This window comes from Apteryx mantelli, chromosome 3 (assembly GCF_036417845.1).
Source record: "Apteryx mantelli isolate bAptMan1 chromosome 3, bAptMan1.hap1, whole genome shotgun sequence".
Taxonomy (NCBI): Eukaryota; Metazoa; Chordata; class Aves; order Apterygiformes; family Apterygidae; genus Apteryx; species Apteryx mantelli.
Genome location: NC_089980.1, coordinates 137,011,696 through 137,029,451, shown reverse-complemented (window position 1 = coordinate 137,029,451; position 17,756 = coordinate 137,011,696). Strand labels below are relative to the sequence as shown.

General features: G+C 57.8%; 1 protein-coding gene across 1 annotated transcript; it reads right to left on the bottom strand.

Annotated features, from left to right (window-relative positions):
* Nucleotides 1–11,403: 11,403 nt before the first annotated feature.
* SOX7 (SRY-box transcription factor 7) lies at nt 11,404–15,777 on the bottom strand. Its single transcript, XM_067294867.1, has 2 exons — nt 15,455–15,777; nt 11,404–13,318 (listed from the first exon to the last, which is right to left on the bottom strand). Exons 1-2 carry the CDS (start codon nt 15,675–15,677, stop codon nt 12,420–12,422), a joined length of 1,122 nt encoding a protein of 373 aa, XP_067150968.1. The 5' UTR covers nt 15,678–15,777; the 3' UTR covers nt 11,404–12,419.
* Between the last annotated feature and the right edge of the window lie 1,979 nt (nt 15,778–17,756).

The following is a 17,756-nucleotide window of genomic DNA, read 5'->3' as shown; positions in this document are numbered from 1 at the left end:
CTAGAGATCCCAGTTTGGAAATACAGTGCCGCTCTGCTCTCGCTCATGTCAGCGTCGCAGTGAACAGACACAGCAGGGGAACCGGGCAGTAGCATCTTGCTGATGGGAGAGACACTTTCCAGCTCTGGGCCTCACTTCTAGCATTCATCAGCAAGGCGAGGAACAGCAGCAGTTCTCACTGAGGATTGCTCCTGGGAGGACACTGCGTTTATTTGGAGACCCAAATGTGAAAGGTTCACAAAGGACTTGTTATTCCTCATTTTATCAGGAATCTCTGGGCATACTCCAGTCAGGCTACTGGTGTCATGCCCGAACTCCTGGCCATTGCAAAGTCAGAATTAGGTTAGCTCTGTCTCCTCCTGACTCTCAGCTACCACAGGGACATGGAGTTGTTGGCATGTCTTAGGGTCATCAAACTGTAATGAAATGCCCTAGTGCTCTGCAGACCTACCAGGACCTGCAGTGCATGTTATTGTAGGTTGACCCTCCACAGGACCCAGACAAGATCCTTTCCCCTCCTCTGGTCTTTTTATTCCATATAAATGAGCTGGAGCAGTGCTGGGAGCATGTCCCAGGAACGGTTGCTTAACTCAAAGCACAGCATGAGCTCTTGAAGTCTAATTTAGCCAGCCAGACTGGGGCAGAACAGAAAATTATGCCTGCACATGCCAAGATATCATGTACTATGTTCTTGGAAATCTGGAGGCCGCTGAGCCAACAGCAGTATTTCTTGGCATTTATATAATGCCATTCACCCATGGTCTTACAAAACTGGGACTTCGGTGCACTGATGTGGTGTGGCTGTGAGGGACAAACCATTTTATGGCCTCTGTTGTTCTTTCAAAGACCTCTCCATTCCTGCTCCTCTTTCCGGCAGCAAGTGACAATCCAACTTCTCCACTGTTAAGGATATGTGGCTCCAGCATAGCCCGGATCTTAGTGTGCAGGGTGCTGGATGAACACAGAACAAAAAGTGCCTGCCCAAACTTCATTTCTCTTCCTGGTGCCAGTGCTTTACAATGCAGCCTTTTACTACTTCTCAACCTATTCAGTGTCCAAATCAGGATTGCTCCACTGGGTGGACCAGATAGGTGTGATGAAGGAAAACATTGTTTCTAGGATCCCTGCCTTGTTGGTTGAAGACACAAGAAAGTATGAGATGAATGAGGTAGGGATGCTGGAAGAGCATGGATGTCTTTCTCAGCATTCACACGGGCAGAGGTTGCCTTGAAGAAACAGTTCTCTCTTTACCTCTGCCATTCAGACTCTCCATGAGGGATGGTAGGCGACCAATTTGCTGGAGTCACTGGCAGTAGGTCTTTTATTTCTGGATGCTCAGCTTGTGACATGGATTGCTGAGCAGAGGACGAGTCGGCAGGCAACCAGAATCCCAAACACACTGGCAGTTCCTCCATGTCTCCCTATCTTCTCTGTGAAACAGGGAATAAAACCAACACCTTGCTTCACTGGTGTCCAAGGAAATACCTAAGTTTGTGAAGCACCAAGGTACTGGTGGGACAAACATTAGGGAGACATTGCTACCCAAATCCTCTGCTTTTGCAGCAGAGCACAAAGAGCAAGCAGAAGATAAAGCTGAAAGCTGAGCATTAGGTGAAGAGAGAAAAAGTCCAGCAGCTGCTCGTTACCTCGGGGCTGTGGTCTAGGTTCAGCCATTTAAATGACGACTCTGCTGTGGTGTTTAAGTTGGGAGCCCGGTTACCCTGGGATCTCTCAACAGAGCAAGCTGGGCATGTCCAAGAAGTAAATCTCACCTTAAAACACTTATCAGACTTGCCCAAATCTCTGCAATCGCTGGAGAGGGACCTGGAAAACTCAGTTAAATGTTAAACATAGAGTGGCTGCATCCAAATCTGTCTGTGAGCTGAAAGGAGCAGTGGTCCCAGGGAAAAGAGGAGAAAAAAAAAAAAGTTCACACATGATCCTGCAACGTGATCGTGCAATGAAGGCCTTTCGCTGCATGATCACATCACGGAATCTCATGTAACTCCAGCTCTCCTGGCACCTGGAAGGAGCAGGGAGGTTGCACAAACATGCTCGAGTCTGGCATTTCCTAATACTGGAGCACTCAACTTTGCGACTGTAATACACTTCTTCAGCTATAGTGTGCGTGGGGGAAGGGAAATGGGAAGATTTTCTAAGGTTATAAAGAACCTAACAGACAAATCCACCCAAATCCCATCCTGCAGCGTTATCCAGTGGCCCCAGTCTGCATCTATACTCATAAATGAATAGGCCAGGATCTCCTCTGCACACACTCCTCTGTGATCCCCTTCTCGTTTATTTTTAGCATGGTCCCTGGCATGATTTTGGTCCAGGCCAAACCAATGTCTGGGTAAGGTTCAAGGCTAACTCAGGCCAACAGTCATTCCCAGTTGGCACTCTGGGTGCTGTCATCCTCTTTTGGAGTCTGAGAGAGTTTAACACTAAGGATGGACCAGCTGGGCTTAGGCCTTGAGAAGAGGCCCTGGACTGTTTTTTTTACCAGCATAGATGCATCTCTGTGAGCTATCAGGGCCTCAGGGATGGTCATGCCGCCTGGGCAGCAGTAGAAGGTTGTCGCCTCTCCTGGACCAGCTCTGAAGGGGCCACGTGGGACACGCGATCTGCCGAGGACTTCACCGGTCTGTGCTGACAGTGGCAGAAAGGGAGACTGGGGACCCTGCTTTCCGTAAGCAGCATTTAGTCTGCCCCACTCGTCTGGCTAGGCCTCTCATGGGCAGCCTGATCCCTTCTCCATCCTGTGCAATCTGTCCCCATCCTGCCTTTTTTCTATTAACAGTCCTGGGCCATATTACAAGGTCTGTCATCCCAGCATTGTGCAGTAGATCCTGGTCACACTCCCTTCCCTTTCCCAGGCCAGTCTCCACTCCAGAAGGTCCTTTCCACTAGTCCAGTCCTTTTTTCCTCTATCCTCCTCCTCATCCAATGTGTCTCCTTTCGATCATGCTCCGTTCCTTCACACAGTGTCCCAGCCCTAGTCTTCATTGCCAGATCGTGGTTGCTCACATCCGCCCTCTCCTTCCTTGGCTGTTTTCCTCAGCCTCTTTCACCAGCTAGTCCTGCTCCTGTCCCTGGCACCCCAAATTCTTGTCTCCCATCTCCCAGACACCACCCAGTGTCCCTCAGTGTCTCCTCCACCCACTCTCCCCCTACATAATGATAGTTTAAAGCTGTTGAAACTTGACAATACATCAGTCTCCCTTTGCAGTACCTTCCCCCAATGCTTGACAACTGTTCCTGCAGTGAATAATGATCGAATCAAGCCTCGGTGCTTCTGAGGTAAACTAGCACCCAGAGAGGAAGATTGGAGCTCTTCAGGCTGGAAAAGAAGTGGCTAAGGGGGTGGGATGTGGTTACAAAGTCATGAGCAGCCTGGAGAAGGTAAATAGGGAATAATGTAACATGAGAAAAAAGGCACCAAGGGAGCCTGGCAAATGGGAGAATCAAAGCCAACGGAAGGAGGTGGTTCTTCCCATAGAGTGGGGATCTGATGGGTACTAAAATTTTGAACCCACAACCAAGCAAATGTGAGGAGGAAAATCCCACCGAAGGTGGTTCAGTACAGAGATCGCACGTCTGCGTCACAAAGTCCTGAGCTGAAAGCTGTTTGAAGTGGGAGAGTTTCTGGGGTGGATCACTCCTTTGCCCCATTCTTACGCTCATCTTTAGACATGCATTCCTTACCGTTATCAGAAACAACGTCGTGGGTTGCACTGGCCTTGGGTCTGGCCTGATATGACCTTTGTATATATATCGTTATCTCCTGTGAATGAGAAGAGTAGAGCTGGGAATACCCTCCCCTCGGGGCCAAAGCCCCTGGTGCTCCTGGGTTCAGAAACAAAGTAGATCTCAGGTTTTTTCTACTCGGGGGGGGGGGGGGCCCTTGAGCTGTGATAACCTTTGTGGTACCATGTGATGCCCAAGAAAATAAGTCCGTCACTGACAACAGAGAACTAAATAGCTAGTCCCTGTGCAGGGGTGTTGAGGAGTCTGTTTTAAACTAAGTTCTTCAGTGGCCTCCCTGGATTTTGACTGATGCTCACGTGGGCAGTGTGGAGACTCTTCATGGGACTCCTTCACTTTCTAGGGAAGCCAATCCAGCCTTTTTCCCTCAAGCCACAGAAAAACGGTAGCAGCATTTTGTTTATTGACACAAAAAGATAGGCTGAGAGAGCAACTTTGGTGTTAGAATTAAGCCACACTAAGTCAGGAGCAGTCCCCAAACTGGCTGGCCAGAGAAGCTGAGCCCCCCTGCCTGCCAGGCAGGAGAGGAGCCGGGACCTGCCGTCCCCTTGGTGCCTGGTGTGGCCAGCAGTTGCCGGTGCTCCCTGGGATGCTGGGGCAAGGAACAAGCGGGAGCGTGACTCAGCCCACCACGTGAGCGCCTTTCCTTCCTGCGCCGCCAGCCTGGGCTTCTGATGTTTTGTTCGTTGTGAAGCTCTGGGGGCCAAGCGCTGCGGCAGGCACGGGAGCTCCTGGAAATCAAAGGCAAAGAACAACGTCTCGGGCCTGGGGAGCCTGGGAGTGTCCTGGCTGGCTGGGGAGATGGGGGAGACTTTGGGGTGCTGGTGGAAGAGAGCATGCAGGCGGTGGGAGAGCTGGTGGGAGGCACAGGTCAGGTTTCTAGCGTGGTCCTTTTTAACCCTAAACTCTTCCTGCATGCTGCAGCAACATGCCTCCTCTGGTGCCCTTCACACCAGTCAGGTCCCTCTTCCCAGTGTGCTGGGGCACACTGGATTCCCAAGCTCCTGAGGAGGAGGTAGGGAAGGGCTCTCCCCTTCTTTCTTTTCAGGGTCTCTTTGGTTCCTCTCTCTGTCCCACAGGGTGGGAAACATGACCACCAGCTGTCCCTCTTGCATTGAAATGGAAGCAAAAAGGGATGGGGAGGTTCCTGAGGGGCTCCGCTCTCGCAACCTACCCTGGACAGGAGATTCTCAGATCTTCTCTATTGTCATGTTTTTCTCCTCTGACGCCAAAACCAAAACTCTCAGTGACCCTGACAGGCCAGGGTTTCTCCCCCTTCCCTGGAGAAGCGTTGCCTTGAGCACTGCCTCTGTGGTGGGGTCTCATCCTGGCTCTGACAACACCTTGTGTACGAGACCTTGAAGATTCATCTCAGCTCGGGTTCCATGGCTTGCGAAGACGAAGAGTGGTTCCTGGTCTGTAGTCCTCAGGGAAGCCCATGGTGATCCTCATGATGAGTGCAGAAAAGGATTGCTAAAACCCTGGAGTTCACCACAGTGCTGGAATATGTTGAAAGTGGAAGAACCTGCAAGCTTTTCACCAAGGAAGAGCACTGTGTGATAAGCAGCCACCCACTGGTACTGAAAATGCTCAATATTAACAAAAAGAGTGTTTATAGATTTGGAAGGTCTCTCTCTCTCTCTCTCTCTCTCTCTCTCTCTCTCTCTCTCTCTCTCTGCTAGAGCTCAGACTCACTGTCTGGCCCTGAGGCCACTTGGGTCAGTTGACTCAACTAAACTCCCCTCCCGAACAAGGTGGTCACATCCAAATCTTCCCTGGGGTGTCCCTGTGAACCCTGCCACAGGGCTGGGACAGGATTCATTGGTCTGGGCACCTCCGTGCCGGGTCTGTGATAATTGCACAGTGTGGACAGTTGCAGTTCAGAGTTTGGAATTTTTCCGGTCCTGGTTCCTTGACTAGTGTGAACATAGCTGCAGGTCTCTCTAGGTCCTCTCGTGAAGAGGAGGAAAGCTGTTGCCTGCATCGTACAAACAGCTGAACCTTTGCTCCTTTTTTTTTCCAGCAGCCTCTTATCCTACCATTGACCAAGGCTAGTTTTCACCTGGGAGGAGAGGTATGGACCCAAGCATGCATCTAACAACATAATGTCCATCCACGCTGCAGGGTGTTAGCCTAGACCCATGGGCTCCACTCTCAAGGGCTAGTCTGAGGGTGATGAGTTCTCCAGGACCTCTGGCCCGTGATGGGTACGTGAAGGGGAGTGTGGGGACCTCACAAGTCTCTGGGGTTGTCCTTCTCCAGAGATGTCCCTGAACATGTGCCACCCTCCAGGCAGTGGGGAGACTTTTGGCTTGGGTTCTGTGCGCAGAACCAGGAGGGCTGCAGGTGCTCCCAAACTCCATCTAAAAGAGGAGAGTCCAGCCAGCACTGCATTTTACTAACTTCTTGCAAAATGATGGAAATAAATTTGTCCCTGGGAGAAGATCCCCATTTGTGCTATTCCCTCTGTACCCACTGCACAGCCTCTCCATCCTCACTGGCTGGCTGGGCCCCACTAGGCTGCCAGATCTTCCACCTCCCTCCCTCCTTCAATGTCTCCAACTCCCTGGAGAGCAGAGATGGACATGGAGCCAAGCCCGGGCCTGGAGACAGGGCAGTTGGCGCTGGTGTCCTCAGCTCCCGCCTCAAAGGGAGTCTCTGTCCCAAACCAACATGCTGGGAGAGCTGAGCAGCTCCTTACTGGAGGCCGACTTTCATCCAGATGGGTGCCAGAGGGGCGGGGGCAGGCGATTCTGGATTTGGCTAAGCGGGCTGACAACGGAGTGACTCCGGATTGATGCTGAACCTGAGAGCGCAGAACCGAGCCTGCAATATCCAGTCCTGGACTCGTCTCACCACCTCCCTCTGCCTTTACCCTGGCACCTTCCCACGCCAGCCCCGGAGGGGAGGGAGACACGTCCCAGTCTGCCCAGTCTGCCCAGGGGCCGAGACCACCTCCTGCAGCACCCTGTGCCTTTGCCCCTGTTTTCCCATTCCCCGTGTTTATTCTCCTGCACGTAGCCCTGAGGGAGCCGTAGGATTGTACGAGATGATTGTAGGAGGGAGAAGTTATTTTTCCTTGACATAAACAGCCAGGCTTTTCCTCGGCCCCTTTGCTTGAAACGTGGAGGTAGGACCTGGACTCATAACATCCGGCAGGAGGGGCTGGCCTTATCTGCCAGGAAACACTCAGCTCCGGATACATCCTCCCCTGCTCCCGACACCAGAAGCGGCTCCCATTGGCAGTGCGGGGCAGGAAACCACTCAGCAGCTTGTCTCATTCCCTCCTCTGGAGGGACGGGAGGCAGGGCCTGATCCTGCCCTCCGAGCGCCGAGGAAAGCACTTGCCGGCGGGAGCAGACGTGGCTCCCCATGGGGTGCAGTGGGTTGGGGGAGCGGGAGGGGGCAAGGAGAGACCAAAGGAGAAGGTGAACATTTATGAGCAGAAAAGTGTTGTTGGGGGGCAAAAGGGGTTTGGGGGGAGTTGGGGGCGTTTGAGGGCTCCTCTGGGCTCTGCCACTGATTCGCTGGGCGACCTCAGTCAGGTCTCTTCACCCCCTTCCCTGCCACCTTTTCCCTTCCCGGGTATTTGCATCCTACTTTGAGCCAAATTAGCAGCAGCATCTCGAGCTTTCCCACGGGATGAAGAGTCATCGTGCTAGGGGCTGCACAAACGCCGGGTGAAAGTCCGTGTTCCCAACCTCTGGACCAAGCGGTCTCTCCCACTGCTCCCCTGCCAGCCTGGACCCCGTCCCTCTGTCCTGGTGAGGGGCAGGGAGGCTGTCTCCCTTCCCATCGCTCCGCCAGCCCCACGCCTCCCGAGAACCTGCCCGTGGCGGTGCCCATCCTGTCGTCGGCAAATGAGCCGGCACCAAGCACCAGCCCGAGCGCACGGTCCTTGCTCTCGCTACACCCGATGATGCTCTCTGCAACAGGCAAATCCCGGGTTAAAGCACCTCCTTCCAGGACTTTTCCCCCCCCCTCCTGCCATCTCACTGCTGGGGGATATGGGGCCAGACGTTGGGGTGAAGAGGCCCTCAGGGACAAACCACTCCCGTCAGGGGTTAGAACAAAATTTTGGCTTCGCCGCCCCCGGGGCTGAGCGCTGACGGAGAGGAGACACCACCTGCTCCTTGGATTCAAAGGAAATCGCCCGTCCCGGGAGGGCCAACGCATGACAACACGCGGCAGCGCCCGGCTGGCCTGGACCGCGGCGTTATCCGGGAAGGTGACCTCATCCTGGCTCCCGACGGCCAGCGCCGCGACCTGGGCTCTGTGCCAGCCCCGTGGGGCCGGGGCCGGGGCCGGGGCCGGGGCCGGCCGGATGCAGAGGGACAGAGGGCTCGAGCCCTGGCCGCCTCTCGGCCCGGAGAGATCCTGGCCTTGGCCGAATCTAGCAGGAGCCTGACCGCAGCTCGAGGACGTTTCAACCCATACTGCTGCTCTCGTTTGGCCTGCTGTGATTTTCCTGCCGATTCCCAGCCCGTCCTGGAGAGCGCAGGCCACAAACCACAGGACTCTCCAGCCTGCGGAGATGCCACCTTGGGCTCGTGGTTTTGGGGCAGTAAGGGGAAAGCGCTTCCAGGACAGACGCAGGATGAGCCCCACTGCAGCTGGAGATGTCCCCGCGCCAATAAACCATCATGGTCACCGGTTCTCTGGTGGAGGACACCTGATTTCCAAGCGAAAAAAAAGCTCCTTCCCACCTCTGCTGGCCACTTACTATTTTTCTGACAGCAGCATTTCTCTTCCCAGTTCCCTGCTAAGCTGGGATCCGGTGGGCTAGGCAGGGCACAGCTCACCCCGCACCCCGGTGCCAGCACCATCCTGCTCACCCCGCTACCATCCCTACCTGGAGAGTAATTTGGGGATGCCCTTCAAGTTTGCCCTTCTCATGCTATTCCTAAAGCACTGAATTAAAAAAAAAAAAAATATATATATATATATATATACATACATAAAATGTATTTTGACTTGTGCCAAGCTTGGGAGACATCCATGCTGTTGCGTTCGCCAGCGTGCTGGAGAAGGGGCGTCCAGCTCCGCTGCCGAATCTCGTCTCGGTTCCCGGTGTCCCGCCAGCCGCCGGGAGGCGGGAGCTGGCTGCTCCCGGCGCTGGGTGTGTTGCCGGATCCGGCTGGCGAGCCCTGGCTCCCAGGGAGCCGCACCTCGCCTTGGCTTTGGCTCCAAACGCCCTGCGGGGCCCCGGCTCCCGGTCGGGACCTGCAGCCGTGGCTGCCGTGCCGAGTGTAGGGTGACACGCTCTCGCCTCGCCTCACCTCGCGTGGCTCCGGTCCGGACAAGTGGGGACAGATCCCCTTCGCAGGAGTCGCCCGGGGTTGCGGGGGGGGGGGGTTGAGCCGGCGCCTGGCATGCAACACGGCTCTGGGGCTTTCTGATGCCAGTGGGATGCTCTGGGAGTGGGATGCACTTAAAAACCCTTTTCCCTGGGAAATCAGACTCACTGCTTGCTCCCTGTCTTCCCTGCACGTGCGGCGTGCTCCATGGGTGCAAGTCATGTGGAGACTTTGGCATATCCGTCCCCCAGCTGGGCTCAGCGCTTCGTGGGAACCTCCACGCCGGGCGCATTCGGGGTGTTGCAATCTCCCACACCGAGCTGGGCTCCTGCCGAGAGCGGTTGCAGCCAGTGCTGGGGCAGGAGGATCCCATCGGAGAGTGCAAATGCGAACGCTGGAGTCCAACACTCAGCTGCCCTCGTGGGGGGGCACTGGCAGATGAGCTCTCTCCCTCCTCGCTAGGGCAATTTAAAGGCTTTTTGCTCTGCTCTCAGCTGCCAGGAGACTCCCTGCCGCGGCCCTGCAGCCCACGCGGCCTTCGTGATGGAGCGCTTGAGGAGCACTCACACCTTCTGCCACGCAGGCTCCTCTAGCAACAGGCTGGGATCAGCCCTGTCCATCACAGCTGTCCGGGTCCCTGTTGCTTTGGGTCTGGACACATGCAGCCATTCCCTCCTTTCCCACCACCCTGGCTACAAAACAGCTTTTAACATCCCCGGTGGCGGAGGAGGCACCCTCATGCAGCGGCTCGGGTGCCGTGAGCATCCCACTGCTCTGGGACACCACCAGGGCTTGTGGACGGAGCAAGGATTGGGAACAACAGGACTTCTCCAGTCCCACACCTGCATGTTCCTGCATGAGTTGCTTAATGATGCTGGGCAGCCCTACACCGAGATGTAAAATGAGTCCACCTCCACAGTGGAGCCAAGCATCGCGTCCCTGGCTCCAGCCCCGGGCGGTGGCGCTGGTCTGACGCTACGCAGGTGCAAGGGCCATCACAGTCTGGGAAACACGAAAGCACCTGTTTGACAGCAGGACCTACAGAGAGATTCCAGCTGCACATGGCTAAGTGCGGACTTGGGTGTCCAACCGATGGGCAGTCAGCAAGGGAGGTGGTGGGAATGTTGGGAGGACTAGCTCCAGGGGAAGAGGGAAGAGCACAGGACTGGTGCCTATATCCATGCCTCCCCGAATAGTCACCCAGCTTCCCACGCTTGGTGACCACAGGCTCCCGGAGTCAGAAATAAGTGATTTCTTCTCTGTGGAGGTAACCCAGACCTTTGGGTGGGTTAGGCAACCTCCAGAGACCCCTTCCAGCCAACGCACATGGACACTCATCACGGGGTGCCTTGGGAAACTCACTCCTTGGCTTTTTCTGGGCCAAGCAGGTTGACTGGGAGGATACGGCCTTTGCAGTTGCGTACGGGTCAACAGCTCAGTCTCAAGGACTTCAGGGACAAAGCTTAATCTACTGTCTGATAACATCAGGCCATGAAGTTGGTCCACAGGAAGGACCACAAGAAGTTTTTCTCCAAATATTTAGGGGGCCAGCTCTGTCCGTGCAGCTCTTCGCCAGCTACACCTGAAGGCACCGCCTAGCATCCATCCGTTCTGTGGACCACCAGCCTCCCAGCTCCCCAAATTTCCTCTTTCACAAGACTCACAGCCTTGACCTGCATTTGCAGCAAGGACCCTTCACGCGGTCCTCGCACCGCGAAGCGGTCTTAAAAGGTGCACCAGCAGGTACCGTGGAAGACAGCCCTAACCTTGAGTAAAAAATCACGCTCTGGAGACGGGCGCTCTCTCCGCAAAATAAGCAGCATCGTTTGTGTCCACGGCCACACTAAAGGCAAACTCCGTATTAACCTCACGGCGTACATCCACGCAGTATCCAGCGCTAAGAGGCCCCGTAACGAGATGACGAAAGCAGGATCCAGCCCATTAAAATGATTTGCTACCCCTCAGACACACCGGGAAAAGTAAAGGTATGCTCAGCTCACGCCTCAAGGCAGCTCATTAGAAAGGAGTCCACAATTTGTAAAGATAACCACAGATCTTTTTTTTATTAAAAAAAAAAAAAAAAAAGGAAGTAGAAAAGTTTGGCTGAAAATACCAACAAAAAAATTAAAAAAAATAGCACTCACGCAAGAAATGTTTCTCCTTTGAAAACTTTGTCAATAGCTACAGCAATTTAAATCATAAAGCAATCACTGTATAAAAACATATTTATTTAAATTAAATATTTTATGCAAACTTGTATCCGCACTCATTCAAAATGCATAGAGTCACACACACAAAAAAAAGATAGAATGCATTAGCTTAAAACCTGTGAAGTTGTGGGTTTTCTTTTTTTTTAAGTATTATTTGCAATTATTATTAATACACGTTCAGGACTGAAAACAGAAAAAAAAAAAATCATAGCCACGCTACTAACTAATCATTACCAAGTGCCATACAGTAAACACTAAGATTAATCATGTCGTATAACTGATTTAAAATAAAGCTTCATCTTTATGAAAAGAAAGAGAACTCTAGCAATACAAAATCCGAGGGGAAAAATAATGGAACGTATAAATCAATGTACAGCTTTATTACAAGCAAGAATGCGCCGAAGTTAGAGGAGGCGTCGGGCCCCGCGTCTCCAAACAGTAAGTGTTTGCCTTCAAACGATGTCTGAGAAGAAACGTGTCTGCTACATTATCACCTCTTTTCCAAAGTGCTCATCCGAATAAATTTTCCCAGCCTGGGAGGGAGGCAGGGGGAGGCCGAGACACAGATTGGAGTTGGCGGCAGTGCCTTTTTTTAGGAGGACGAGCGAGTCTCGCCCCAGCGGCCCCAATCCGCACCGGCGGGCGGCAAGGAGCGCCACGCGCTTCCCGCTCGGTTTCTCGCAGGGAGGTCGACAGGAATCCACCGGATCCCTCCTGCTCGCCCCCATCCCTCCCCGCAGACACAGCTTCCCAGCGGGACGTGCCACCAAACCGTCGCTTTTTTTCCTCCCCCCGCCCTCTCCCATCGCTGCCCTTTCTGCTTCCGCGGGGTTTTGCCCACGTGGGGATTTCGGGGCAGGTACCCGCCGGATGCCGCCACCTTCCCGGCGACCTTCCCGCCCGCGGTGGGAGCGTGGCGGGTTGGGAAAAGGGAGGCGGCCGGAGGGCTTGGGGCAGCAGGGAATCGCATCCCCGCTTGGGAACGGGGGGACCCAACGCTTGACACCCGCCGACAGCCGAAACCCCTCGCACCCGGGCCACCGAGGAGACTCCGCGGCTCCTTCCGGCACGGACACGGATGCGGACGCGGGCAGGCGACGTCCTCCTGGGGATGTCCCTCGTAACACTGCCGGGTCTTCCCGCCGGCCTAGGAGACGCTGTAGTTATTGTAATAGGTGGCCGTGGCGTCTGCCAGGACGGAGATGAGGCTGGTCTCGGAGGCGTGGGAGCCGCTGGCCGCTGGCACCGCCGGCGCGTGTCCGTTGAGCAGTGCGCCGCCGTGGTCGGCGTGCCCGGGGGTGTTGAGATACTGGTCGAACTCGTTGCGGTCCATCTCCCCCAGGAGCTCGGCTTGGCTCAGCTGGTCCAGGCTGTCGAAGCCGTGGTGCTCGGGCGGCGGCGAGAGCTGGCCCAGGTGGGCATGGAGGTTTTGGGGGTGGACGGGGTGGAAAGCAGGCGTGTAGTAGCTGGGAGGAGGAGGAGGAGGAGGGAGGGGAGGGCAGCTGGAGGCCGGGGGGATCATGCAAGCGCCGAGAGCGTGGTGGTTGCACTGGAGCGAGGTGGCCGCGTACTCCGGGGAGAAGGTGGCTCCGCTCAGGTGGGAACGGTGATGCTCCTCGGGGCAGGGCGAGGAGAAGAAGCTCTGCTCGGGGTCTATGGCGTCCAAAGGAGACATCTCCGGCGGGGTGGGCAGCCCGTAGGGGTAGGTGTCCACGCTGGTATTGCTGCCACCGCCGCCGCCGGCCGGGGCCTCCCGGTACCCCCGGGCGGGCGGCAGCCCCGGGCGAGGCGAGTACTCACCCGACCCCTCTTTCTCGCCCGCCGCCCTGCCGCAGGGCCGCTTCTCCGGCACGGCGTTCTGGTCCCGCGCCAGGTTGCCCAGCAAAAAACCCGGGTCCACCCGCTTGCAGATCCGCTTGACCTGTTTCTTCCGCCGGGGCCGGTATTTGTAGTTGGGGTAATCTTGCATGTGCTTCACCCGCAGCCGCTCGGCCTCCTCCACGTAAGGCCGCTTCTGCGCGAGGCTCAGCGCCTTCCAGGATTTGCCTGCAACGGAGAAGGAAACTCCCCTCAGTGCCTGCGGCGGCGGCAGGAAGGGGGGCTGCCTCCCGCGACGCCGAACCGAGAGCCTGGGAGATCTCCCACAGCTGGAACGGGGCCTCCGGTTGACCGCGCGTGGAGGACACGGAGCGTGCAAACCCGGCGGGAGAAGGAGATGGCACCAGGAGAGCAAAGAAGGGGAGGACTGAAGTGTGAAGGCCAGGTCTCCATGCCACGGTAGGTCCACCTAACCCCCCCAGCCCAAGGCTCCAAAACGGGCTGGGACGTCCCTGGGCACGGCTGAGCCCTGCCGCCACGGTGCCGCGCTGCTCCAGGCTACCGGAGCAAAGCGATGCCACTCTCCATTCCAAAAAAACGAATATACGGGATGTCCCCAACACACGATGGCCCCAAAGACAAGCGGTGCTGGGGGTGTTCGTATCCCGCAGCAAGGTTGTCCCAGGGCAGGAGCAGGGGGAGACAGCAGGATACAGAGCGACGCATTTGATGCCCTCCCATCGCCAAAGAGACTGCAAAAATAACACTAACAAGCAGAGATGCTGCATGGAAAACCCAAACCACCAAAGAAAACACCGCAAAACTGTCCAGAGAAACACAAACTTTGGGCAAGAGAGTGGACAGTGAAGCTGTGTTGCAATGCAGGAAGCTCTTTCTCAGGCTGTTTGGGCTGGTTGTTTCTCTGTTTTCCCTCTCAGTCTCATAGAAGAAATTGGGAAGGGGGAGAAGTGGGAAGGAGTGGATGAGGGGTAGGGAACAGGCCTGTATTAAAAATGGGTTGTGACTCCCGAAAAGAAAGAGCAGAACCCCTCCCCTGCCTGGCCATGCAATATTGGGGTGGGCTGGTGAGTTTTGGGGAGAAGTGGGTCAGCAGAGAGAGGCCAAGAAAATTTGGGGGTTCCTCCTTGCGCTGCTTCCTGGGGCTCCAGGACACTGGCAGCCCAGAGGAGTCCAGATGGGTGCACGGTATCTGCCCCAGGGTGCCAGACACCAGCAGGGTCAGCAGTGCATAGGGTGCTGGGGGGTGCATGGGTGCCTGTACCCCCCGGGTGACAGACCTGGGCAGGCTTTGCACCCTGAGGGGTGGCCCAGTGGGTGCACGGGTGCCCAGTCCTGGGGTGCCGGACCCGGACAGGGGCTGCACCCTGCGGGGTGGCTGGGTGCGTGCATGGAGCCAGGCAAGTTTTGGATCCTGAGGGGTGGCCCAGTGCAAGGTTTGCACTGCCCAGGGTGACCAGGTGGGTGCACAGCTGCCCACCCGTGGGGTACGGGACCCGAGCAGGGGTTGCACCCCGCGGGGTGGCTGGGTGGGTGCATGCACCCCAGGGTGCGGGACCCGGGAAGGCTTTGCACCCCACGGGGTGGCCCGATGAGTGCACGGGTGGCCACCCGTGGGGTACGGGACCCAGGCAGGCTTTGCACCTCGTGGCGTGGCCCGATGGGTGCATGGGTGGCCACCCGTGGGGTACGGGACCCGGGCAGGGGTTGCATCCCGCAGGGTGGCTGCATGGGAGCATGGAGCTAGGCAGGCTTTGCACCCCGTGGGGTGGCCCGGTGGGTGCACGGGTCCCTACCGCGGGGCGAGGTTTGCACCCGTGGGATAGCTGGGTGGGTGCGGGAACCAGGCAGGGGTTGCACCTCGTGGGGTGGCCGGGTGGGTGCATGCACCCCGTGGTGCGGGACCCGGACAGGGGTTGCACCCTGCGGGGTGGCGTGATGGGTGCACGGGTGGCCACCCGTGGGGTACGGGACCCAGGCAGGGGCTTGCACCCTGCGGGGTGGCCGCATGGGAGCATGGAGCTAGGCAGGCTTTGCACGCCACGGGGTGGCCCGGTGGGTGCACGGGTCCCTACCCCGGGGCGAGGTTTGCACCCCGTGGGATAGCTGGGTGGGTGCGGGAACCAGGCAGGGGTTGCACCCCGCGGGGTGGCCCGGTGGGTGCACGGGTCCCTACACCGGGACGAGGTTTGCACCCCGTGGGATAGCTGGGTGCGTGCAGGAGCCAGGCAGGCTTTGCACCCCGCGGGGTGACCCGGTGGGTGCAATGCACGGTTGCCCACCCGCGGGGTGCTCCCCCCCCACCACCCCCAATAGTCCCCCCCCTCCTCCGGCGCCGCTGCTCACCGAGCATCTTGCTGAGCTCCGCGTTGTGCAGGTCGGGGTTCTGCACGGCCAGGCGCTTCCTCTCGTCCTTCGCCCACACCATGAAAGCGTTCATGGGCCGGCGGATGCGGCTCTCGGCGCCCTTCTCCCCCGGCGGGGCGCGGGGGGGCGGCCCCGGTGGCAACCCCTCGGCCGCCCCCTCCAGCCGCTCCGGCCAGGGGTAGGTGCCCAGCAGCGTGGCCATGGCCCGGCGAGGCCCGGCGCGGCCCCTGCCTACCCCTGCCTACCCCTGCCTACCGCTGCCGGCGCGGCTCTGCCCGCTGCGCTGCGCTGCCCTCGCGGGTTGCCCGCACAAGTCGCAGCCTCCCGCCCGGCCCCGCCGTATTTATGAGCTCCTTGGAAAAAACCTCCTCCAATGACACCGAAGGTGCCGGCTGCTCCTCCTTGTTTGCAAACTCCCGAGCTCCGGCCAGGACGGCGCGGGGGAGCGAAAACTTCTCCCCGCCCCGCAGCCCCCGGCGAGGCGAGGCGAGGAGGGGGGGGGGGGCAGCACGGCCCCCTCACCCGCCGCCTCCTTTTTTCCCCCTTTTTTTTTCCTCCCCCCCTTTTTTTCCCCCGCGTTCCCCCTCTTTTTTTCTTCCCCTTCTTTTTTTTCCCTTTTTTTTTCTTCCCTTTTTTTTTTTTTTTTTTGCCCTCGGAATGCCTGAGCGCAGCCCAAAGGGAAGCGAGGAAGGAGCTGGGCCGGCCCGGCCCCCCCCCCCCCCCTCGCCCGACCTGCCGCCCGCCCCCTCGCCCCCCCCCCCCCGCTCCCAAAGGCCCTGCAACTCCAGGGCAGGGAGAGAGGGACGAGAGCGCAGAGATTTATTATTTGTTATTTTTTGGCAAGGTGGAGCGCTTTCGGGGTGGCCCCGAGCCGAAAGGAGAAGGGAGAAGAGCCCCCGATGGAGGGTCCCCGCTGCGGGGGTGCAGGGGGTCGGGCTGCGCCCCCTCCCCAGCCTTTGGCAAGCGCCGGCGTGCCCGTTTGCATGGGGGCACGGCGGACACCCCTTCTTCCCCCCCAGTTTTGCCCCTTTTGGGATTCCTGGGTGCCCTCATAGGGGACCCATACGAGGACCTGCTGGCAGGTGGTTTTCCAGCCCTGTTGGGATCCTGCGCCAGCTTCGCCGGGGTCACATGGACTGGGGATGGCCCAGAGGGGCCGTGACGTCCCCAGTTGCTCCCAGTGCCCGGCTGCAGGGCACCGGGAGGTAGAGGGCCAGCCCGGCGCCTTGAAGTCTTCTCCTTGCTGTGGCCTCGGTGGCCTTTGATGGAAACATCCCCCCGTTTCACAAAGCCACCCCAGCCCGGCTGGGATGAAAATGCCATCATTGGGCAAGGCTATTTCCAGGGAACCAGTGCTAATCCCCTGCTTTGGTGCTGAGCGGGCAGGAAAATCACCCCCGAGGAGCATCCCGGCAGCCAGGGGTGGGATGAGGGATCTCCGGGGGGGTGACAGGGGACCAGGAACCCACCAGTGACCCCCCTGCCACCCGCATTTAAGTCACTCGATTCCTTTATGGCTCTGACCCGCCGACACGGGGCCACGGGGCGGCTCCGAGCGAGTGCGGATTTCCCATCCGGGCTGCCAGAAAGGCGGCCGGGACAGGGCCCGGCGCGGGGAGGCAGGCGTTTCCCTCGGGATGGAGCAAGGCGGAGGGGGGGGAAAAATAAATAAACCCACCCGCCCCCCCCTCCCGGCAGCGGGTTCGGGCAGGGTAGGCAGCGATCGCCCACGTGTCTGGGTGTTTCTGTTGACTCCGGTCAGATTACAGGCGATGGCGAGCGGCGGTAGGTAAACGCAAGCTCCGCGGGGTCAAGATCCGCCTGGGTTTCCCGGTCTTTCCCGCTCCGGATCGCGGCGAGCCGCTGCTGCCATTGGGGCTTTTTTGGCGGGCGCCGGCGGCGCGTCGGGGCCTCGGAGCGGCGGGAAGCGCGCCCCGAACCTCGCCGCGGGGGCCCTTCGCGGCAACTGCCCCTTTCCCGAGCTTTTCTGCCAGCCCGGATTAAAAACCGGGCGGAAACAACAACATTTTCCCAAAGGAACTGATGAAATCTATTAAGCTATTTGCGAGTGGGCTCCATCAGAGGCGTGTTATCTGGGAATCCAACAGGAAGGCGACTTCTCTTAAATCTCCAAGGCGCGGGAGATTTCCTGAGCTCGGGACAGATTTATAAACCCTTTGCACACACGTACATGCAGCCTGGCACATAGCGGCGGCCGCCGCGCGTTTTGGAGCCGCGGAGGTGCCGGGTTTTGGGACGCGGGTCGCCGTCCTCGTCGCGG

Excerpts from the sequence above, each read along its gene's own strand:
- SOX7 (XM_067294867.1), bottom strand. The coding sequence starts at position 15,677 with ATGGCCACGCTGCTGGGCACCTACCCCTGGCCGGAGCGGCTGGAGGGG. Across the intron at positions 13,319-15,454 it reads GGAGCTCAGCAAGATGCTCG|GCAAATCCTGGAAGGCGCTG; the intron begins GTGAGCAGCGGC and ends TCTCCGTTGCAG.